General features: G+C 36.4%; 1 protein-coding gene across 3 annotated transcripts in view; it reads right to left on the bottom strand.

The window, feature by feature from the left end:
* LOC135204308 (serine/threonine-protein kinase Doa-like) overlaps positions 1 to 26,635 on the bottom strand; it is a 244,284-nt gene that overhangs the window by 119,193 nt on the left and 98,456 nt on the right. For 2 of the 3 annotated variants that reach the window (XM_064234469.1, XM_064234467.1), the window contains exon 3: positions 5,122 to 5,142. The exons of the other annotated variant lie outside the window; for it this stretch is intronic. In XM_064234469.1, the coding sequence (XP_064090539.1) occupies positions 5,122 to 5,142 (21 nt within the window). The remainder of the gene's footprint in view (positions 1 to 5,121; positions 5,143 to 26,635) is intronic. 3 annotated transcript variants of the gene reach the window in all.

Here is a 26,635-nt window from a genome sequence, read left to right on the forward strand (position 1 = left end):
GAGCTCAGTACTGAGGCAGCACCCAAACTCCCCGTAGGGGTTTTAGTGCATGAGGTGCACTGTAGGCATTACCTAAGGTTCATTGCAGGGTGCCTTGGGCCCCTAGCTGAAGCAACCCCTTTCGTTGTTTTTACTGTACCTACTTTCATATTCTATTTCGTCCATCTTACTTTCCACTCTCTCCCAGCTGCGAAGTTTTCCTCCTGTTACACCTTTCAAACCTATTACTCTGTTTCCGTTTCAGCGCTGAATGACCTCATAGGTCCCTGTGCTTGGCCTCTGGCCTAAATTCTATACTGAATTCAATTTAGTGTCTAAATTATGTTTTGATATAAATTACTTTTCATTGAGATATGGTCTCTATTTTAATGTGAATTGATTCATAAGAATCAATGAGGGTTCCAAAATCTGGATGAAAGGATAAACAAATATCTTGAACAAATTTACAGGATAATAATATTCACTGCAATAAATTAAGAGAAGATATTCAATATTACATTATTCCTTGCAATAAGCAGAGACGACAACAAATAATTTAATAAGACTTTTAAGAAATTAACCTTTTCCTTCCCATTTTCATTTCAAAATTAAATGAATAATTATATATATATATATATATATATATATATATATATATATGGTGTGTATTATATATATATATGTATATATATATATATATATCTATATATATATATGTTACGCAAAATGTGGATAATTGCTAAATGTATATATTTTGCATTAATTTTGCCTATTGAGTACAATTTGCAGCGATTTGGTGACCTGCAAAATTGTAGCACAATAGGCAAAATTAATAGGAAATAAAATATACATTTGGCAATTATCCACATTTTGCGTAACATATATATAACATTTTTCTACATCTACGATAAACAGGCGAATGTAAACGATGAAAAAAAAAGACAAGAAATAAATAAAATCATACGAAATGAAAGAAAAATGCTTGAAAACAGGTTAATATAAAGAAAAATGGACTAATGTGTAAAAATAACGGAAACATACGGCCATCCATGTGAGAACTACATATTGAGAGATGAGAGAGAGAGAAATGACCAATGAAAAAAATACAAGTAATCAGAGAAAGGGGGAAAGCAAATTCTATTGTGACAATAATAAGACACAAAGAACTTTTGGAAGAATAGCAAAGACTAGAAGCAAACACAGGGTGGTGGTGGTGGTGGTGGGGGTTAATTTTCGATTAAAACAATAATTAACGGATGAAATGAGATAAAAAGAAAATAAGAAAGGAGACAAACAAACAGGTACACAAGAGGGGAAGGTAAAAATTGAACAAAAGTGAAGAAAAATGAGGACAAAACTGAACAAAAGTGAAGAACAAATAAGGATATAAATAGCCAGTAAAATTGCACTGAATCCCAGGGAGCTAAACCAAGCAACACTATCCATCAAAAAACTAAAAGTGCAAGTATGCAAAAAAACTGTTTTAATCCCATAATCCTTCCACACCCACGCGGCGTCACTTTTCCCGTCTGGGCTCATTCCTATCCTCAACCCCCTCGCCCCCGCCCTCCCCCAAAAACACCAACCCCTCCTTCCCATTATATCATCCAAAGTACAAGAAGGAGACAGCCAGCCAGCAGCAGGCATTAAAAATTCGAGAGATGCTTCAACCATTTACCTTCAAGTCAGAGCTCCCGTATCAGACTGTATATTTCATTTGCATAGTATAGTGGGAGTTACAAGGAGTTACAAGGATTAGGATGTCTAAAAGACTTGTTAGTCCATCCGAGGAGACATCGTGCGCTCACTTATCTGTAGGAGCAGGTTTTACTGTTCATTCACAGTGTCCTTCTAATGATTTTGTCCAGCTTTCTTTTACTCTTCCACACTCGGAGGTCAGACAACAGGCATAGTTGGAATATAGCCCCACAAAGAGAGAGAGAGAGAGAGAGAGAGAGAGAGAGAGAGAGAGAGAGAGAGAGAGAGTTTGATGACAAAAAAGAAAATGCATGACAGCGAACGGCGGCGGCAGCAATAAAGGAGAGTGAAGCCATGACCGCGAATACAGGTCGAAAACATTGGGTCAACATAGACAACATAATGAGAAAAATGAACCAAGTTCACCTGAACGACTGGTATCAAGTACCTCGTCGTTTACCACGAAAAACGTGCCCAAAAGAATCCAATAAAGGATTAGAGTTTTGTGTGTGTTTAAAAAGTAGACTCATGATGATGATGTTTAAAAAAAAAAAAAAATGAATTGGTGTATTGAGAGATACAAGAGGATGAACGTAGTCTGAACATAATATATTAATTAATATGAAAGTTGGTATATTGAGAAATGAATGATAATATAATTTATCGAGTTATTGTAGCAATAAGTTGAGAGAGACTTAAGGAAATTAGGCTACGCTCAAATATTCGATGCAACAGGAAAGGCTAAGGAAAAGGAGTGAAGGATGTCTATCAACTGCTTCCAAGGAGTTATATAAATTAAAACTGCCAGAATTGTTAAAACAATGAATTCGAACTACATTAATTGCCAAACGAAATTAAACGAAAGTAGACACGAATTCAAAATATGGAAAAATACGTACAAGAGTTATGACTGATACAAAATGCACTAAACAAATGATTCTTAAATAATATTTAGCAACATTATCACATATCAGAGAGAGAGAGAGAGAGAGAGAGAGAGAGAGAGAGAGAGAGAGAGAGAGTGAGTGCCAAGTCTAGTTGATCAACCCTTCCTACAAAAGTGAATTCCTTCGTTGCAGAGAGAGAGAGAGAGAGAGAGAGAGAGAGAGAGAGAGAGAGAGAGAGAGAGAGAGAGAGATGTTTAATTCCTTCGTTACGAGACCATGCAAACATCACCAATCAGGACAACATCCCAAAAGCGCGCTGCAGGAGGACATATCCATTAAAAATAATTCGGCCCTAACTTTTCCCCGTTTCATTTCCAACAACACTCAGTGGCGGCGGCATTAGAACCATCCACTAACGCCGAAAAGCTAAGTGCACCCAGCACTTAGGGTTCGGCGGCTGCTAAAGGGCTAATAGACGCCTAATACTCTTTCGGGTGAGATTACGCCTGATACCGGCTGCCTCCTAATGATGTTTGCCTGGATTTCGAATTTCGAGACTTTTTGTGAAGTTTCTCATTCAAAGCAAGATTTTTTGGATTTCGAATCTAGAGGCTTTTTGTGAAGTTTCTCATTCAAGTAAAATTTTTTGGATTTCGAATCTAGAGACTTTTTGTGAAGTTTCCCATACACGTAAAATCTTTTGGATTTCAAATTTCGAGACTTTTTGTGAAGCTTCTCATTCACGAAAAATTTTTCGGATTTAAAATTTCATGAACTTTTTTTTTTAATTTTCTCAAGCACAGAATTTTTAACATATAATTCAAATAATGTCTGTATGCAAATCACAAAAATAAAAAAAATATTGGAAAACCTGCTTTAATTAAACTTTTAAGATGTTCAGCCCAAATTCTCAAGAAAATAACATTAACAAAATGAAACTAACAATGTCTAATATGTATAATAAAAAAAAATATATAATACAAAGGGGATATTCAATAAACCATTCGTAAAAGTTCTTTAAAAAACAAATGGTCTAAATACACAAAAGTTGGATATTTGATGGGCCATTCCTAAAAATTGGCTTTGCTAGATATTAATATATAAATACTAGAAAGACAAGATCGGAGATGTTCCTAACCCCATACAACCCAGAAATTGGATATTTGATAAACCATTCCAAAATTTTAGCTTTGCTAGAAATTAATATATAAATACTAAAGATCACGGTCGAGTTCCTAACCCATATTGCAAACTGTAATTCTCCGCTATTTGGAAATTTCCAGCCTACATTCTTGAACTTGCAGTAAAACCACGTGAAAATCCTTACGAAACACAAATACCTACAATAATATGTACCTCTTTAGGAATCGTCACTCCTACGAATTGGCAGTCACGAAAATATAATAGAACGTGATGAATGAATATATATAATATATAATAAATAAATAATAAATAGTATAATATATATATATATATATATATATATATATATATATTATATATATATATAGATATAATCCAAGAAGGAAAGTGAAACAAAAGAGTACCGCCGTCGGTGGAAGCCTTTCGACTTCTCGTCCTTGGTAAAGGACGAGAAGCCGAAAGACCTTATAGGGGTACTCCCATTGTTTTCACTTTCCTTCTTGGATTTTTATCTTTATAACATATATATATATATATATATATATATATATATATATATATATATATATATATATATATATATATAAACACATACATACTTTAAATACCACAACATCACCAAATGAAGTTCAAGACTTCCGATTTCTTTCTGAAGGAAAAAATACTTCATGACATAGGTACGAAAGGCTTCCATCTTGCTTTTTATATAACCTTAACTAAACGGAGCTGAGATAATAAGGTGCAGACTACGCCAAGCAAGGTCAAATGAGAAGATGCAATAACGTGGGGAAAAATCATGGAATGTCAACAGATTTATTTTAAATAAACCACGAGGGAAAGTGAAACACTGGAGGACCTGCAAGATCTTTCGACAACAACGTCAGTCAGTCTGCTAATTAAAGGACGTGAGTCGAAAAGATCTTGTAGCAACTCCAGTATTTCACTTTTCCTCGTGGTTTATACCTTATATATATATATATATATATATATATATATATATATATATATATATATATATAATAGTATAAGTACCTGAAACGCAAGACATAAAGAGTTCAGGTGAGAATTACAGATCACATCCACAGACAACAGAAGCTAAAATCAGGACTTCAGGAGATGCTACCTACGCACGAGAGAGAGAGAGAGAGAGAGAGAGAGAGAGAGAGAGAGAGAGAGAGAGAGAGAGAGAGAGAGAGAGAGAGAGAGAGCCACCAAATTACTCTACGAGATCCACCAGGACTATATATAGACGGTCTGCAAGTAAACGGAGAAATGTAAAATACGGAGAAAAATAGAATAATAACAATAATCGAGAAGTTGAGAAAAAAAAGTTGCATAAAATTTACATTTTTTATATGAATAAAAAAAAGACACATTCAATCCCTAACGAATCTCAAACCTGCTTTCTTATTACCATTTCCAGCCGCCTCGCTCCCTGAAAAAAGAAAATATGTCAAACTTAAAAAGAGTGGCACTCAAAAAAGCGTCGTTTTAAAAGACTGAAAAAAGAAAACATTGCTTTCCTGTCAAACCCAATTAAGATATTAGCTATACAATATTCCTCTAAGCCACACAACAGTCCCACATATACATAGTGGCCTTACCGATGATGATGGCGGTACTAATTGATCAGGTGCGACGACGCCAGGGTTCTGGTATTAGATCAATCAATTTAAGGTCCACATACAAGATTAATGAAGCTTGAACACATTCAAAACAATTTTCACAGGATTAATGGTTCTTATATACACTCGAAGACAAGTATGGTGCAAAATCATTTTGTTAGGAGGGGGAAGGGTTCGTCTTAGTAACAGGACAAAACCCAAACAACCATGAAAAAATAAAAATTAAGTAATAATTCAAGGAGGCAAAATTGCAAACATGACCTATTATTTCCTTACCTCACTTGGCTTAATATATATATATATATAAAATACATTTTAAATGTACACCCCCACCCCCGCCCCACCCTTGATCCTTCCCCACCTTCAAGAAACAAAATTCATACCCAGATGATACCACCTAAATCTGCTGACTACCCTTTATATGAAGAAAAAAAAATTGTATGGCTCAATAATTTTTCCCCCTTTTTTTCCCCCCGTGAATCAATATAATATATATAATATATATATATATATATATATATATATATATTTTTCTGGGGTAAAAATGTTTCAAGACACAACAATACTCCCCCCCCCCCCCCACCCCCCCCCCCCCCCCCCCCCCCCCGACAAAACCCCACCCCCTCCTCTGTCCTTTCCAACCCACAGTTTCCACGCAATCACAAACTTTCGGTTAATTTTTTTTACTGTAATAACAGCAATGACCCAAGGGAGGTTACCCTTCGTCTCCTCAAAAGTCGTCGTAGAAAGTTACGCACGAAACAAAATTCAGTTTTCACTCTGACTTTCCATGTCGAGAGAGAGAAAACTATTTGATTTAGTATAAAATTTTAGAGAGAGAGAGAGAGAGAGAGAGAGAGAGAGAGAGAGAGAGAGAGAAGAGAGAGAGAGAGAGAGAGCGCGCCTTTCTGTGTTCTCCCCTCAATTGTTTTCATGAATCTTGCTTTTCAGTTTCAACTTACCAAAGCATTCTAGATGAATTTCTGTTTCAAGAAAACTTTCGTTTGAACGGGGAAACTATGCTCATTTAAACAATGAGAGAGAGAGGAGAGAGAGAGAGAGAGAGAGAGAGAGAGAGAGAGAGAGAGAGAGAGAGGAGCACCGGAGCAATAAATCAGAAGGGTGTCAATTAATAAACAAAAAAAAAAGTATATCATACGAATGTGATGTTATACATCAAAAAGCATCCCTTCCGTCGGTACTATATCTCCGATTCTTGGAATCTGATCACCCTAGCAGTGATCGAAGATCCACAGGAGACTTGCTTCGTCCATAAATATATATATATATATATATATATATAATATATATATATATATATATATATATATATAAATTAAGTGATTTAATTTTGAGAGAGAGAGAGAGAGAGAGAGAGAGAGAGAGAGAGAGAGAGTTTAGGGTGGGTTCAAAGGTCGAAGGGAAGGATGATCAACATCTCTCGTACCCAAATTGGTCGAGGAGGGGAGGACGAACCGAACCAGGGTGTTATCAAGGGTGATATTGGTACATGGGTACTTTGCATATTTTACCTTCAGATATGCGTGAAACATTCTTGTAATACAGGAATAATATCTCTTTCTCTCTCTTCTCTCTCTCTCTCTCATCTCTCTCTCTTCTCTCTCTCTCTCTCTCTATATATATATATATATATATATATATATATATATATATATATATACGCAGGTATCGACTTAATGTCCTTCAACATACATAAAGCACTCTAATTAAACCTACAATTCATCTCCTATTCATAACTAACTGATTCATATTCCCCTTTTTAACTAAATTCTATGAATAAGTTCCATTAGAATTCTATAAACACTAGTTCTAATCACTATTCTATAAAAACTAAAGTTCCATCACAATTCTATCAACACTAAAGTTCCACCACACTTCTATAAATACTAAACCAAAAATGGAAAAGAAGACTGGAAGAGAACATAACAAATAATTCATGTATACATTAAAACATGTCACCAAAACACCGATCTAAAACCTCCACCACACAAGACCAGAAAAGACGATAAAGCTGTCCATAAACCCCCCCCCCCCCTTTTTACCAAAGGAAAAAAAAAAAAAAAAAAAAAAAAAAAAAAAAAATCTACGCCGGAGATATCGCTGGCTATCACACAACGTCTGGGCGATCGGAATAATAATAATAATATTTCAATAATCTCCAATGTTATCGCGCCAATAAATGTCAGTGAAAACTCCTTTCGCCATTCGCCGAATTTTCACAACCGAGTGCACTCGCCCACTGACTTCCTTGACCCACCCTGACATACATACACACACACACATACATATACACGCACACACACACAAGAGGAAAGTCAGTCTGACTGTATCCAGGTTGCTAGGAAGGGAATGTCTTGATTATTTTCCATTTCTTTTCACAAACCCCTTTCTCAGAGAGAGAGAATTTAAATATTTTTAAAAATTCTGAAAATACAAAAATCTACAGTAATGATGTTCATTTTGCGGTGGTGTGGCTGATGTAAAATGAATAATAATAATAATAATAATAATAATAATAATAATAATATCACTATTATTAGAACACAATACAATCAAACTAGACACAAGAACCACAAAAACAAAAATATCAACTAAATTTAGAAGAAAGCAAGGAGCGTGCTAACATCTACGGTCTAATAGCACGCCGTTTCGCCAAAGAAAATTAAAATAAATACGCTATATTTTATTAGAAATAATTGTTCTGTACTGTTTAACACGCTATTTTTTATTACATTTTCAATCCAATAAATCCAATAAATAAATCATAAACATCCTATAAATAAATTAAACGCATTTTTCCAGATTTTGTTAGGCTTTTTCCACAGGGCTTTCCTATGCCCCCCCCCCCCCACAAACCCCCTAAAAGAACAACAACAGAGAGATGATGAAGAACAACAACAAAGTAGTCTGTAGGCTTACTCCCCAAGTGATAAAAGAATTCTGTCGCAGGGGTGTAACTCGAGAACCCGTTTCCCTAAATGCCAATCAAACCACCTGTCTGCCCAGGTACGTTTTATGAGTGGCTATAAACGTCATATTCGACGTCGTTAAGGACAGTCAATAAATAAATAAATAAGTAATAAATAAATATATAAGTAAATAAAAAATATGTTAGGTATAAGCCACTCTATATATAAATAATATATATAAATTTTAATTAGAATATAATTATAATTATATATAGATATATATATATATATAGTGCATTTACAGTTATTTGTTATTATTATTAATCATTAACATTACTGTTATTATCATTATTATTATTATTATTTTTATATTATCAGTGAAATATTCCTTAGTTAAAGAAATTTAATTGAATAATAATATAATAATAATAATAATAATAATCAATATAATAATAATAACAATAATAATATAATGATAAAAAATAACTATATAAAAATGAGGTATGCTACAATACATATATAGCAAAAGGAAGTGTCGCTGAAAAAAATATAATAATAATAATAATAATAATAATAATAATAATAATAATAATAATAATAATAATAATAATAACACTGGCATATTTATTACTGTATACAAAATCGCAAAACGAACACAACCTTTTAATCAGAATATATAACCTTGAATATTATAAAAACCGATTACACACACACACACACACACAGAGAGAGAGAGAGAGAGAGAGAGAGAGAGAGAGAGAGAGAGAGAGAGAATTTCACATGAACACCCCTTCCCCCCCTCCCAACTCGTCTGGAAAGGAACCACAGGTGAGTTTCAAGGTTACACCTGTGTTTAATATCCCCCTTCTATATATCTATTTAAAGCTGCAGATTCCTCTCATTGCAATAGGTTGGATTGGTTGAATATTAGTGTATAAAATGAACATAACGAATTGAAATAGGCTGCACTGGTTAAATAAGATTGAGAAATTTCCATAATAAATTTGAAACTGACAGATACAATTCAGTAGTCGAATCATGCCAGAAGATAATCTTACCACACACACACACACACATCCTCCTCTCTCTCTCTCTCCTCTCAGTTATCTCTTCTCTCTCTAGGCCCCCCCCTCTCTCTCCTCTCTCTCTCTCTCCTCTCTCTCTCTCTCCTATTTATATATCATAAAAAAACAAAAAAATTACTTTCATATTAAAAAGCATATTCAAGACTGAGTGCCCCCCCCTCTCTCTCTCTCTCTCTCTCTCTCTCTCTCTCTCTCTCTCTCTCTCTCTCTTCTCAAATGTCATCTAGTTCCGAAGCCTGTGAGAGTTCCCAAGCACGTTTTCGAACTCGACTGAGCAACGTGATGGAGCCGCACAATTTACCAAAGATTTTATGTCCTCAACAAATGCTCCACGACAAAGAACAGGTTCAATTTGACTTATCAAGGCCTTTTATGCGATGAATGCGCTAGTTTTGAAAGCATAAAGGTTGCTATTATCTATAATATCGTCTGCGCTCGATACAGAGCTGTAAAAACATGTTCGTCAGTACTATCTATGTAGTATACATATATATATTTGTGACTTCTAATACTATGTATCAGTCCTTCGTCAATGGCTTGGAAATAAAGTCGGAACCGGTCAGGACCTACATCCCGCCTCTTATTTTTCACCTGTGGATATGTGTGATAAATGAATCACGTGCTAAAGTGATTATAATCATATAATACACACACACACATTATATATACGTATATATATTATATATATATAAATGGAAAAAGAGAATAACAGTAAATGAAATGAAAGGAGGTTGCAGCTAGGGACCTAAGGGACGCTGCAAAGAACCATATCAAGTAAATGCCTACAGTGCACCGCGTCTAAGCACACTGACGGCACTACTTCCCCCCCCTTTAGGGGAAGTCACCACGATGCAATTTATCTTCTGCAATCTATTTATTTTACATAAATGTCTCATTATGATTTACGCTACCCTTGGTAATCACCACCATCATCATCATCTATATACAGCTACGACAAAATAATGCATAAAAATATGGCATCACTTAACTAACGCCGCTTGTCGCTTTCAAGTTCACTGACCAAGCTCCTATAATGATGATAATACTCCCCATATTCATCTCCTACCTGCAGGCGGATCATTTTTGTCTTTTTATGACGCATATATCATATACATATCCCTTACCTGCAACACGCGAGCGTCTTCGCCAACGCAATAAGCAAAAGAGATTGTTTTACTTCTACTTTCCTCTGAAACGACGCCCCTCATGTTTTTTTTTTTTTTTAAAGCATCTGCGGCATAAATTTGGTTCAACTTTTGCCTACAGCCGTAACATGAACTGCTCCCCGTATGAATAATGCATGTCACTGCCGCTAAACGCCCCAGAGTGAACTAGCTCACTTCCCTCTCTCTCCTCTCTCTCTCTCTCTCTGTCCACATTTTAATCACCTCAACCCATTTTCGAGAGATCACTGCATCCCTTTTTCGAGAGAGAGAGAGAGAGAGAGAGAGAGAGAGAGAGAGAGAGAGAGAGAGAGACTTTCCATCATGTAAGATTATACCCAAAAGCCAAAACACGTCCGTCTACACTGTATCACGAAGTCCTCACGATGTGGATATCCTTCCAGAGCAAAACCGAAGGACATTCAGGAGTCACCTTGCTGGCCGAGGACTCCGTGGGGCCATTAGCGCCATCCTTGAGGAGGATATAACGGCCAGTACCGCCGTTTCTCAGATCTACGTAGGATCTGGGTCCTACTCGAGTTACAGCATGGAGGAGAAGTTGGAAAGTGAGTTGGGGTACAAGTGGTAGCTCCGAGTGTCTATTAGTTTGTTCGAGTTCAGAGATCCACAACAGTCGCATTATTTACTTTCATACCTTACCCCACAGGCCACATAAAGGCTTGAACAGGTATATAGGCTTCTTAATCTCCTCTATCCATAAAAAAATATGTGAAATTAGGATGCAATATCAATCATTTCAATGATACTTGATTAGGATATGTCAATATATAGTTCTACTTGATAAATACACTAAAACTTGAAAAGGGTTCCTTACGTAACAACTATCAATTTCCATTAGAATCTTGAGTACGTAGGTACTTGAAAAATACACTACAAATTGAAAAGGGTTTCTTAAGTAACATCCAATTTCTATTAGAATCTTGAGTAAGTAGCTACTTGAAAAATATACAGTATTGGGATGTTGAGCACCTACAATACACATAAAACTGTACAAAATTCCTTACGTGACACATTCCCTTCCGCATCCCGAAGTGTATTCAATACGAGCGAGAGACGTTCACCAGGATATTAAGAAATAAATAAATAAATAAATAAATAAAAGAACAGCGGCAACACCTGCAATACGATAACCACGAAAAAAAAAAAAAAAATAAATAAATAATACAACCGCTGACAGAGACGCCCCCCCCCCCCCGGGGGAAAACGAAAAGAGAGCTTTTACAAAAAACAAAATTCCGTATTTGGGAGTGCCAAATAAGGGAGAGGGGGCAACCCAGGCTTTCACCAAGAGAGAGAATGAGAGAAGAGAGACCAAATAAGGAGAGGGGGCACGGGCATGCACAGAGGAGGAGAGAGAGAGAGAGATGGGGAGAGGAGAGAGGACGAGCTGAGAGACGAGAGAGAGGAGTTTGAAGAGAGAGAGAGAGAGAGAGAGAGAATTACCTGCACTTTATGACCCAGCGAGAGAATCACTGAGCTTTGAGAGAGAGAAGTACCTGCCCTTTACGAGCCAGTGAGAGAATCAACTGAATTTTACGAAAGAGAGAGAGAGAGAGAGAGAGAAGAGAGCGAGGGACGACGAGAGATGAGAGAGAGGATGAGAGAGAGAGAGAGAGAGAGAGAGAGAGAGGATAGCGTTGTTGGCTGGTCGCTGGTCGGCAAGTTCTTCAGAGGCTGCACTTCCAGCCACTTCCAGCAGCAGCCTTCCAGAGGGATTAGTCACTCTAGCGATATTCTGAAAGCCCAACAACGGCCTCACACGCCTCCTATTAAAGGTAGTAGTCTTCCTCACGCCGAAATTGGGCGTCATTATACGCCCCCAGACGCCTACCCATAAATTAAAAGGTAAGTAGACATGCTCGGATGCACACACACACACATACATACACACTGATTACAGGTACACCATGAGAAGTATATTAGCCCAATGACTGGAGACACGACAAAGTTTATGGTTTATACAAATTCTGTGTGTGTGTGTGTGTGTGTGTGTGTGTGTGTGTGTGTGTGTGTGTGTGTGTTCCAGCTCTTTTACTCTGTCCTCAGAATTGTCTTTAACTTTTTTTTAATCAGCAATATATCGAGATAAAACTCTCTCTCTCTCTCTCTCTACAATTTTCATAAAATGCATATGTATAATTACCAAATACGCAATCCCCCTTCCCTCTCATAAATCGTCAAGTGTCAACAAAGTAAATAAACAAACAAATAAATAAATAAAATGAAAAATAAATAAAAAACGTGATTCAATATTGTACCTCGATTTTATTCTTTATTTTTTTTTTTCACAGGATACATTTAATGCCCGAACCTGACGTAGAAGTTAGCAAGAGTTCCCAACTTATACCAGCCTAATGAGATCAGAATCACAATAAGCCCTTCACAAATTACGGGTACAGAGAGAGAGAGAGAGAGAGAGAGAGAGAGAGAGAGAGAGAGAGAGAGAGAGAGAGAGAGAGAGAGAGAGAGAGAGGTTTTATTTCGATATGGCACTGATTTAAAAAAAGTTGAAAGATAATTCTGAGGACAGAGTATATACAAGTCCTGGAAGAGAGAGAGAGAGAGAGAGAGAGAGAGAGAGAGAGAGAGAGAGAGAGGGGCTGGCTCGCTCTCCCCCAAGATGGCATTAAAACTCCTTCCCGACTTTTATTAGATACTTCGGCCGAGAAGTTAACTGGGGAAGTTACAACTTCAATTACGGCTGACGACTGTAGTTCCTGTGTCGACAGCCAAGGTAACTGAGGTAACTGTAGGAAACAAAGGTAACTGAGGTAACTGTAGGAGGCTTCTTGATTTTCGCTGTTGATTGAGGAAAATCCGGGGCTCTAATGAATAATATAGGTAGGATCAGGTGGGTGGTAACTACAAAAGATGAAATCTTTAGAAGATATTAATTTCCAGTACATATAGTCTTAATCAATATTTCCAGGTGACCAAAACAACCAACATCAACAGAGAGAGAGAGAGAGAGAGAGAGAGAGGAAATTCCCAAAGAGGACACAGAATTTTCGATGCTGCAAATCCCGATTCACTATAAAACACACCATTAAAAAAAAATTTAAATCCACCCACGTGCACGAAATTTCCGAAGAGGGCCATTTCCCACAGCTCGCACGTAACGGACGCAAGCTGTACGTCATCAAGCCAATTCGATGCCTATTATGCCGCGGAAACGTGGAATCGTGAAATGTCCATATGACCGCGGAAATGTGGAATCGTGAATTGTCAATTTGAGCGCGCGTAAACGTGGGATGGTGAAAACTGCCGGACCAAAAGGGTTGTTACGGACTAATGAGAGGGCTAACAGAGGAACGGGGAGGGCCGAGGGAAAAAATCAGTTTCCGCCCGAAATATTTTATATTCAGGCGGACGACTGACTGGCCAAAGTTCGACATGGACGGGAACTTTCTATTTGGACGGTTAATAGACGGAACTTCGTACGGGGGAGGCTGTAATTGACCGAACTTTTAAATGAGATGGTGGCGAGTTTTGTGATGGGGGACCCGCATCCCCTCCGTCACTCATTAAGAACAAGGGGGCGTTTCCCTTTACACTGTGAAGACCACTAACCTCCGGAATAATACGTCATAAAAGTGTGTTAAAAATGTTATATGCGAATCATTCAAATAATTTTATTACAGATTAAATTAATCAAAACACGACAGTTACGAAGACCCTAAAACTAATGTATTGCTATATACTCTATTCTAATAATAGAACTACGTGTAACCTAAAAATATTTCTGTTTTAAAATAACCAAAGGCGATACTCAATTTCCGAACTACTTTGGCGACTATAGAAGGAAAAAACATTGCCTTACAGACCTTACAGACCTTACATCTTGTTCGGGTTGCCCCAGGTCCCCTCAGTGTGATTGGCACCTCTAATGTCTACCAGAGAGTTGCTAGTACCTCTTCCGTATATTTTGCATCTTCCAATCTTGGATGGTCTGGGATGCAGTTTAGATATTTTGTCGAGCTTATTCTTAAACACTCTACGCTCAACTCTGATATATTTCCTCAGATGAGCTGGCAACGATTGAATAGAAACGCCTGCATTATCGATGCTGGTGCTAGATGGATTAAATGTCCTGTGTGCTTTTCCTTATTTTTTCCTGGTATAGTGATTTTGGGCACTATTAATCTACCTCTGCTTGCTCTTTCTGATATTTTTTAGTTCCATGATATTTTCTGCTATTCCTTCTATCTGTTTCCATGCCTGAATTATCATGTAGCGTTCTCTTCTCCTTTCTAGACTATATAATTTTAAGAATTGTAGTCTTTCCCAGTAGTCAAGGTCTTTAACTTCTTCTATTCTAGCTGTAAGGACCTTTGTACACTCTCTATTTGTGCAATATCCTTTTGATAGTGTGGGTACCATAGAATATTTGCAATATTCAAGTGGACTACGACATATGTTTTATAAAGCATAATCATGTGTTCACTTTTCTTGTTTTGAAGTGCCGTAACAACATTCCCATTTTTGCTTTACATTTTGCCAACAGAGTTGCTATTTGGATCATTGCATAAACATGTTCCTCTTTCATCATCACACCCAAGGTCTCTAACTGCTTCCTTATTTGGTGATTGTCTCGTTATAGGTCCCTTATATGCATATAGCTTTTTTCTCTGTCTCCATAATTTATTGATTCAAATTTATCAGAGTTAATACCATCCTATTTACCTCTGCCCAATCATATACTTTGTTAAGGTCTCTTTGTAGAGCGTTCCTATCTTCCTCACAAGTAATTCTCTACTTATTCTTGTGTCATCTGCGAACTACTCACTACCGAATCCTTCACATTATTGTCTATGTTTCTTCAATCATAATAACAAACAGTATTGCAGCTAACACCGTACCTTGCGGCACACCGGATTATTTACCTTGACTTCATCCGATTTCTCGTCGTTTCAATAACTATATTTTTCTGTTGTGTAAAAATTCTTTTAAACCATCTTCCTACTTTATCCACGATATTGTGTTTTCTAATTTTCTTCGCTAATATATTATGGTCTACTTTACAAAAGCTTTTTTGCAAAAGTCTAAATAAACCACATCTGTTTCATTTCCGCTTTTCATATTTTTTGAATATGTTCTCAGGTGGACTTAACAGTTTGGGTTTGTGTACTTTTTCCGGGTACGAAACCATGTTGTCCTTTATTAAACAAATTATTTTTTTATTAAATGTTTCATAATATTTTCTTCATTACCCTTTCATACACTTTCATAATATGTGATGTTAGACTCACAGGCCTATAATTTTACTTGCCTCTAGTCTTGATCCACTTTTTGAAAGTAGGGGTAATATATGCTAATTTATCTCATCATAAATCTTGCCTGTATCTACACTTTGTCTTAATAATATTGCAAGTGGCTTTGCGATAGAATGAACTACTTTCTTTAACAAAATAGCAGGAATTCCATCAGGCCCTGCAGCAGCTCCATTTTTTTTAATTTCATTAAATAGCCTGCACAATATCAGCTTCATTAATATCTATGTCAGGCTAAATATTCATTCCTATTTTCATCCCTTACTTCTATATCATTATCTTCATTATCTATTCTAGGGGAGTGAATTCTCTCTTATATCGTTCTGCCAGTATGTTGCAAATTTTCCTTTTTTTCATTCGTAATCTCCCTTCAATTCTCCAGAGGGCCTATTTTCTATTCCTTCTTTTATTCATCTTCTTCGCATAATGAGGTATAATAGCTTGGGGTTTTGCTTGATATTTAATAGGGTTTTTTCTTCCAAGTCCCGTTTTCATTTTCTTTTGATTGTATAATCTTTTGTTCTGCATTTTCTATCTTACTTTTTAGTTCTAACTTTCCATGCATTTTTTTTCTTTGCAAGGAAACCTTTTTTCCACTTTCTGATTTTCTGGAACAAGATCCTTCTGTCTCTTGGTATGCATGAATGATGTTTACTTTTCTTCTTCGGTATATATTTTCCACTATTTTCTCCAATATTTTTATATAATATCTCCCGTATTTACCCTTATGTCATCACTTACGAAAATGTTATACCCAATCTTTGTTTAATTCTTCATTAATTTCTGACCATTTTTATTTTATTTTTTACTGTAGAAGTTGTATTTTCCATATCCTTCCCCCACTTTTTCATTTCTTGCTTATCTCTATTTTCACTTGCTTTGGAATGAACTGTTAATTCTATGACATTATGGTCCTGAAAATATTCGCATTATAAACTATTATTTTCTTTTAACATAATCTCGTTCACAAATACTAGGTCTAAAGTATTTTCCTTTCTTGTTGGCAGGTGATTTATTTGTTGAATGTTGTATTCTAGTAGCATATCTAATATACTTTCAAATTGCCTCTTATCTTCTGCACTACTATTACCTCTCTTTTTTTTATATGTATAAGTACAACCACAATCCCTATTTCGTTCTTTCCATTCTACGAAAGGAAAGTTGAAGTCACCAGATAGGAGAATAGTCCATCCTTGTGATTTTCTACATATATCATCCAATTTTTCAATTATTAAGTCAAACTCTTTAGTATTAGGAGGTCTATATATTACTATGTTTCATCAATTTTTCAGATTCAAATTCTATTCTACCGCTATTAGTTCACATTCTGAGTTACTATATTTCTCATATATTTTTTCCTTGTTTTTTTTGTCTTTCCCATAGATTGCGGTTCCCCCTTGATTCCTATTTTTTCTATCTGATCTATAAGTTTGGAACCCTTTTATTTTGATCATCATTCCCAGTCTCTTGGGAATACCAGGTTTCACTTATATTCATTATATCTATTTTTCTTTTCATTTTGGGTTAGTTTCTTCTAAGTACTCTATTTTTCTTTTTGAGTTACTCGTAACTAAACCCTGCGCATTCATCACTATGGATGGTTTGCGTGTTTTCTCCTTCATTTAATACTGTAGTAATAAGGATTTTCCATGTCTCTTTCCTGTTCTGGTATGTTGTTCTTTTTTTTCATTTCAGAAAATTCTGACATTAAAAAATCCAAAACCAACTTTTTTTTTTTTTTTTTTTTTTCCAATAATATTTGATCTTCCTTCATCATAATTATTCATTTTGTGTCTGAATCGCATTTTCTCCGTTTCTGCAATATCCTCTTGCATAATAAATACAGTTATATCTCTTGAGTAGAATTTCGGAGCTGATGTTTTGAAATTTTTTGCTGACACCGCTGCTATCTCATTGGGGGGGGGGGGCAGAGAGAGAGATTAGGAGAGAGAGAGAGAGAGAGAAGAGAGAGAGAGAGAGAGAGAGAGAGACTAGAAACAACAATAATTTTGTGTATATATATAAATATATACAAATTATTGTTGTTTCTAGTTTCTATATAAAGACGGATACTGTAGATACGGTGTTACTAAACAGAGTTATAGAGAGATATTATAGATATATTGAAATCTAGACAGAAACTTGAGATACAATCTTTCCCAGAGAGATTTCCGTGAAAACGTTAATTTAGTCCACGGGGCATCCACCTTCGGGCCAACACATAAACCCCTCTCTTCCAGCGCCAGCTTCTGGAAGCAATTGGTCTAATGCAGGCAACCACTCAGAGAGAGAGAGAGAGAGAGAGAGAGAGAGAGAGAGAGTCATGTATTTCCCTCCTTCGAGAGCATCACCCTTTTGAAGATCATCTTTTTAATTTTCTCTCTCAGAAATCACGGCAGTCTTCATTTAGAGAGAGAGGAGAGAGAGAAGAGAAGAGAGAGAGAGAGAGAGAGAGAGAGAGAGAGAGAGAGAGAGAGGTCATGTATTTCCGACCTTCGAGAGCTTCACCTTTTTGGGGGGAAGATAATTTTATCAGAAATCACGGCAGTCTCATTTCGAGAGAGAAGAGAGAGAGAGAGAGAGGTAGAGAGAGCAGAGAGAGAGAGAGAGAGAGAGAGAGAGAGAGAGGTTTAATTTTGACATCTTTCTTAGGGGCTTGTTCATTTACAATTGGAAAGAGTGTTCATTAAATACTATTACGGCGGGACCATGGCTACTCTAGACCTCTAAAATAATGTATCACACTACTGTTTGGGGACACACACACACACACACCAAACACCCAACACACACAACAGTTTGGGAAAACACACACACACACACACACACACACACACACATATAATATATATATATTATATATATATATATGGATAATACCCTCAGTAACAGAAAATCAAGACCATCAATTGTTATTTACGGTTAAAATCTGTTATTAAAATAATAAAGTAATGATTTTTTCTTCTTATTTACACACATAAATGATATGCAAGTTACGAATCACGTCACACGTAACTAAGGAACCTCTAGATTCAGTATGGTGCATGATAAAAACTAATTTGGATCCTAAAATTTATAGTCTCGCTGCAATTGAATTCCAATGTATTAATCTTTCTTTGGACTACATCATGAATAGTATGAAAAGGTGTATTTTACAAAACACAACACACACAGCATTAAGGAACCTATAGACTTAAACCGCAGGATAAAAACTAATTTGATTTCTCAATTTATACTAAAAATCTACACCATCTTTCAAAACTGGAATTCAATATCACAATAAAGGCGAATCTATACAACAACGACGCCATGGAATATGAGTAAACATTCCCCCACTTCTGCAATGCGCAGTTTCTGGATAGGGAGGGGGAGTAGGGGGGGAAGAAGGGAGAGGGGGGGTGGGGGGGAGAGGGATAGAGGGAGGGAGAGGATGAGAGAGAGACTGGGTCAAAGGAGGTCGAAAGAAAACAAAATAATCAATATGCTGCCAACGGGAAGGACCACCACCACTCTCCCCCCCTCACCCCCAAACCCCCTTTTCGAAGTTTCACCCAGGGCCCCTCCTCCTCTCCCGAAAATCCGATGAATCCCCCACCACACCCCTCACCCTCCCAACCTAGACCGCGCCGATGACCTCTCTAGCTGAAACACCAGTGTATACGAAGTTAAAAACCAATCAATCAATTCGTGACTCGTCAATAAAATCGATGAATTCGTGAAAAGAAAATAGGCGTCTCCAGAAAACCTCATTAAAACTATGGTTTATATTTTTTTCATATATTTCAAAATACATTATAATCATTAATAAATCATGCGGTATATGAACCAATCAATCAATTCGTGAATTAAAAAATGAAGTATCAATCGATTCGGGAAGACGACAGAGAGACTTCCACAAAAGGCAATCTGCACAAAAATATGGTTTATAATTTGTATTAGTTACACGGATAAGGAGAGATCTTTATTTAATAAACATCAAAGATATATCTATATATATAATATATATATATATATATATATATATATATATATATATATATAGATTATATTTATATAAATATCTATATTATATATAGACGGAGCATATAAATTGTAATATACAGACATTTAAAAAGTAATAAAATCTATGTTATGTTTAAAGAGCATGAAATATATCATTTTGAGTTATCCCATTCATTCACATAAATTTGGAAATAAATTGGGCGATAGCGAATTTATCAGTATCACAGCAAAAAGTAGTATTTCACAGTTCCCCTCTGAGAGAGAGAGAGAGAGAGAGAGAGAGAGAGAGAGAGAGAGAGAGAGACATTCTGAACTCTAAGTTACCGTTCATTTCAAGAACTTTTTACTTCCTCATACAACTAATTACGAAGACTGACGAAAATTACTATTCTGACTCGACAGAGAAGAGAGAGAGAGAGAGAAGAGAGAGAGAGAGAGAGAGAGAGCAATGCTCTCTCTCTCTCTCTCTCTCTCTACATTTTACAGTTTCGAAAAGCTACCCCTCACATTCATACTTTGGAAATGAGAAAGACATACTCTCTCTCTCTCTCTCTCTCTCTCTCTCTCTCTCTCTCTCTCTCTCTCTCTCTCTCTCTCTATCCCAAACACACGCGCGCGCGGGCAATTTTACATTTTCTAAAACCCAAAGAATCTCTCTCTCTCAAATCCTAAATATTATACTTTCAAAAACGAACGAAATCATCAAAATCTCTCTCTCTCATTAAAACCAAACAAATATGGAAACGCCATTTACATAACTACTGGCAGAAAGCCTTATATACGATTCTCCGACGTCTCCCTTCGATCACTATCAATCTATTTAAGGTTGGACAAGCAATTAGGAATTCACTGTGCACGATTATTCTTTCTCGACTAATGATCGTCAGTAGATTGGGCATACACAGGTTTGACATGTAAACAATACATGTCCACTAATTAATGTCCAAATGTCTACTGTACTCGATTGAGAGAGAGAGAGAGAGAGGAGATCGATGCAGATGAGTGAGCGAGAGAGAGAGAGAGAGAGAGAGAGAGAGAGAGAGGGTATCACAGACGCTCTGTCTCTACCCGAAGGCGACCTTGTGTGACACTCGAACCCTTGACACCATGAGAACTTGAAAGGAAAAGCTTCCAGTCGACGAGGCATTTTTTTTTCTTTCTTTTTTTGGTGGTAAATAATCTGGCTCCCTGATCGGTCTCCACCGCGTCCACTTCATATCTTGATGATGAGACAAACGACGCCAGGATATTGTCTTCTATAAATCAATAACCTGTAGTATGATGCCTCCCCCCCTCCCTCCTCCACTCACACAAGTTGCTTTCTCTCTCTCTCTCTCTCTCTCTCTCTCTCTCTCTCTCTAACTTGTTATATTAGGTTCTGGGAATAATCAACCCACCGTTCGATTTAAATCTACTGTTGTAACAAAGTCTCTCTCTCTCTCTTCTCCCAAACCTGCCATATGGGCTCCCACGAGAGAAGATGATCTACATGATATCTCTCTCTCTCTCTCTCTCTCTCTTCTTGATTTGTCTTACTCATAGCCGGTCAGGGACTCTGGGGGGAATCTAATATCAGCTGATTCTGACGCCTCCAAAGTCACTCTCTCTTGCTTTAGGGCTTCCACGGGACCCCATAAGAGACTCCCGGTCGGTGAAATGCGAACGTTTCAGTGAAATAATTATTTGTGAGGACCTATAGCAAGTCATAAGTTCTATTTTGGGTCTTTGGTCTTGTCATGCTTTTTTTTTTTTTTTTTTTTTTTTTTGAAATCCTAGTTATAGAGAGTCTTTTTACATAAATAGCTCTTTTTTTTCATTCTAGTTAGAGAATTTGTTTATAAATAGGTGAATGGTTTAGCTAAATGTTTTCGTAATGGTTAATTGCGACTAGAGTGTTGTATGAATACGTGAGAAATACGCTCTGTCTCTCCCCAAAACACACACAATATACATACAGACATACATTATGTATATATATATATATATATATGTGTGTGTGTTTTTGTGGGTGTGTGTGTGTGTGATATATCCTATTTTTGGCTCACATCGGGATCGAACCCAGGCCTTTCATCAACTGAGAAGCAAGAGAGGTACTGGGCACGACCAAACGAAAGACCTGGTTTCGACGCCGATGTGTCGTGTCAGAAGTGTGTGTGTGTGTGTGTGTGTGTGTGTGTGTGTGTGTGTGTGTGTGTGTGTGTGTTCTCTGGGACCAAAACAACGCAATAAGGGTGTCACCGTCATCATCGTCACAATCATTATATCAACGTCATAAACATAGGTCGAGCGAGATCAGACGACACCAATACCCTTTCCATTACCGATGCGCGAATATAATGACGGTAGTTCAAAGTGAAGAGGCGGCCCCTTCGCTTTGATCACTCGAAACGAGAGAGAGAGAGAGAGAGAGAGAGAGAGAGAGAGAGAGACAATACGGCCAAGACTTCACTTAAACGTCGATGAATTGTTTTCCGCATCTTTGCTAGATTGTCAATGTCTCATTGCGTAATGTTGAACGCTTGATTGCAAAGTCCTACCTGTCATGAAAGTACGCTATGATCATACACCTGTCTACTCACACACACACACACACACACGCAGACAGACGAATGCCAAAGGAAATGGGACATAACTTACAAAACACCCACCACTATCACAACAAATATAATGATCTCCGTTGCTACAGCAAACGATAAGAACTACAGCATTTTCAAAAACAACCACAACCTTGAAATTGTCTCCAACCTTTGGTAAAAAAAAAAATAAATACAATATTCATAAATAAATAAAAATCAACAAAAACAACCATACTAGATCCTCTTCCTCCTTTACCACAACTAAAAAAAAAGAATCCATTTAATATCACAGTCGTCATTGACAACAAAAACGAAGAAAAACAAAATAAATAAATACTACTACTTCTCACTAAGGAGCATTACTGCAGATTCACTGCTACGCGGAAGTCACCGGAGGGGGTATTTATTCCCTTATTATTAATAATCGCCTCTATTGAATAGAGGATCACAAACAGAGGACAGCATAGAGTCTTCCGCCCCAGAGAGAGAGAGAGAGAGAGAGAGAGAGAGAGAGAGAGAGAGAGAGAGAGTACGCAATACAAGCCAGCCGATCCGATACGCATTTACATAATCTGCTAGCATACGCCGATAACAACACCACTTCTGGTGTACGCGTAGGTATTCAGTACGCATTACTGTCAGGGAAAATTCAATACAATATGAAAATAATACATTTAATACATATTTAGACCAGTCCATTGAATACGCATTTTATACCGAGGTATTAAATACGCATTTAACGAAGGTGATACGCAAACAGCATGTGACAGAGCCATTATATAGGGCCTTCCAAATTTAGTGCCAAACACATCATATCTCTCTCTCATACAGAGAGAGAGAGAGAGAGAGAGAAGAGAGAGAGAGAGAGAGCCTAAGGATTTATCCTAGATCATTCCTCTTCCTTAGGAAAAACCACACGAGAGAGAGAGAGAGAGAGAGAGAGAGAGAGGAGAGAGACCCTAAGGATTTATCCTAGATCATTCCTCTTCCTTAGGAAAAAACCACACGAGAGAGAGAGAATCTATACCAGATCATCCCTCTTTCTTGGGATAAAAAAGAAAAGAAAGAAAAAAACACATCACTTTCTCTCCACAAAATTAATCTTTCCCAGAGTAAATAGCTCTCACGTCCCACCTATGGATAATCAATTTTCCCTTTTTTGGAAAACACCAGCAATCAATTCACCTTCCCCCTCGTTAAGGAGGGCGAACGGATAATAGAAAAAATATAAGTAAATAAACTGGTGAGAAAAAGGGGTCAGTAGTCAAAGGTTCCAACACCTGGTTCTGTCTGACGAAGATATAAGTCTCTTTCTCTATTTTTTTCTCATCTTATATAACGACTGTGTAATGTCCTGCAAGATATCTCTCTCTCTCTCTCTCTCTCTCTCTCTCTCTCTCTCTCTCTCTCTCTCTCTCTCTCTGCTTATTTTCCTTGTATCATCTGAGACTCAAACCAATGGCAATCAATATTATCTTCGTGAGGGGGTACGCTGTTTACCTGCTGTGACCCTCAAACAAACAAACAAACACACGGTCATTACAAAAATATTATTATTATTATTATTATACTAATCACATTGCAAGCCTCCTCTAAAAGAGCTCGGCCGAAGATCTTGTTATTAAAATAAAAGGGATCTAAAATTGTAAAATGGCAAATTAGAGTTAGACAGGACAAGCGTCCCAGAAGGTAAAGTATTTGGAACGGAAAGGACACAGCTATGAAGCTTGTCTGCAGTCTAGTGTGCTCATAAAGGCCCACTGTAGTCAGAACCATCCACTCGCCGCACCCCTGGACTCAAAACACCAAAAAAATTATAATACAAGTAAACATATCATACAATCAGAGAAACAGCTGTAAATACATTGACTATTTTTTCATTCCTCCAAAATCAATATCAGTTCTGTAACACAACAGATGGTGCTCTGACCCATGACTGTAGTCTAGAGTTTCCTAAAGAAGGCACACTGTAACCAGGAACCCCGTATATGTATAATAGACATTAACAATAAGAATAGCACTACAGGAATAGCTCTGAATACATTCAGCCAATCTGTTCATTCATCTAAAATCAATATCAACTTTGTTACACAACAGATGGTGAATCTGGAAACGCTTATTCTCCAGGTCTTTCCAGGAAAGAGGAAGTGCGCAGCGGCTGGAGGAAACTCCCGTCCAGGAAGAAAGTCTTCCTTTATCTCACTTCCTCAATGAAAATCCGGAATGGATAGGACTAAAACGCCTCATAATCCTTATGCTATTTGACTGTACAAACAAGCATCACACTTCCTACGCTTAAAACCTTATAAAATTCACAATTCCATATTTAAGTTTCCATTGATGTTTAAAAGATTATATATATATATATATAGTATATATATATATATATATATATATATATATATATAGTAATATATATATATATATACTATACACATATAATCTTCGTTTTCTACGCAATTATCTTATAAGAAGCTGGGAAAAAGGAGTCTTCTATTCATTATAAAATTAAACTTCTTCCTCTCCTCTATCTACCTCAAGGCGAATACCTTTTTGCCATTGTTTACAAAGCAGCTAATTATCAAGAATGGCTAAAATGTGAAGAGTTTCCCACTGTTCATTCCCAGGAGGAGTTTGGCCTTATGGGCGAGGTGATCGCTTTGGGAATTACTGTTGGGATTACCGATAAAACAATTTACTTGTGGATTCTTCACGATATATGTGTATGTATATATAGTATAGTATATATATATATATATATATATGTATATATATATGTATATAGAATATATATATTATATATATATATATATATATATACACACACACACATATATGCGATACAGCTCGATTGTGTTTTCTATATTGAAAATTATAATAATAAAATAATTCGCAAAAACTAATTTTAAAAAATGTACTTTGATCTTAAAAGTTAATTTTAAAAATGTACTGATGCTGAATTTTTTATAAACATCAGAGCAACCACTGTGTATATGAAAATATTATAGTACTTAACAAATCAAGATCGGAAACATTAATCAATATCAAATATACTTTAAGATTCGATCAAAACCCACAACCTTTACCTAACCATATTGCCAATTCCACGGAAGGCAAAATTCTGAGATTTATTTATTTCCTCAACTTAGGGTACAATTATCTAAAAAAAAAAAAAAAAAAAAAATTTGAAAAAACAAAAATCTTATTCATCAGTTCCTTTCCATAATCTAATGCACAATTATCCAAATTTTGGAAAAGAAAAAGGACGAATTATTACCCAATTTCTTTTCATAACTTAGGGCGCAATTATCCGAAATTTTGGAAAAGAAAAAAAGACGAATCATTACTTAAGTTCCTTCCTTAACTTAGGGTACAATTATCCAGAAATGTGAAAAAAAAACTTAGTAGACAAACTTCCTCCTTTCCTGTCAAGCAAGTTCCTGTGTAATCGTGACCAGAAATCATTACCTTGCATTGCTTATGCTTGCCATTTGACTGGCTTGCACAGCTGTCAATCAAAATATTATTATTATCATTATCACTGAGTAGACTTAAGATTGAACACTGGACATACCCAAGGAAGGGTACTCTAGGCCTTCTCTTTTTATTATTATTACCACAGAAAACACGTAAAATTTAACAGCAGACATTTCACATGTACCCAAGGCGAGGCCACAATACCCTCTCTCTCTCTCTCTCTCTCTCTCTCTCTCTCTCTCTCTCTCTCTCTCTCTCTCTCTCTCTCTCTCTCTCTCTCTCTCTCTCTCTCTCTCTCTCAATTCTAAAGTTTCCCTCTTTCTCTCCATCCATCTCTGCTATTGTTTTATGACTTTGTATCTTCACAGATATCATTTTACTTAAAACTCTCTCTCTCTCTCTCTCTCTCTCTCTCTCTCCTATACTTTTTTTCTTCTTCTCGAGATAAGTGACTATAAAGACACAGCACGGCCTGTCTTATCTCGCAGATACAATAATGTAATGGAGCCGCGAGCCCAGCGTTTCTTAAGGGGATTGTTCTCACTTATTCCAGTTTATACTGGATATATATATATATATATATATATATATATATATATATATATATATATATGCACTATGCATATGTGTGTACGTGTATTTAAATATGTACAATATATAAGACAGTGCAGAGAGATCGTACTAAATATATAAATATGTCTATGTTATCTCGTTTATAATATATTTTATATATGTTATATTATATATATATATATATAATATATATAAATTATATAATA

The sequence above is a fragment of the Macrobrachium nipponense genome, chromosome 44 (genome assembly GCF_015104395.2).
Source record: "Macrobrachium nipponense isolate FS-2020 chromosome 44, ASM1510439v2, whole genome shotgun sequence".
Lineage (NCBI taxonomy): Eukaryota > Metazoa > Arthropoda > Malacostraca > Decapoda > Palaemonidae > Macrobrachium > Macrobrachium nipponense.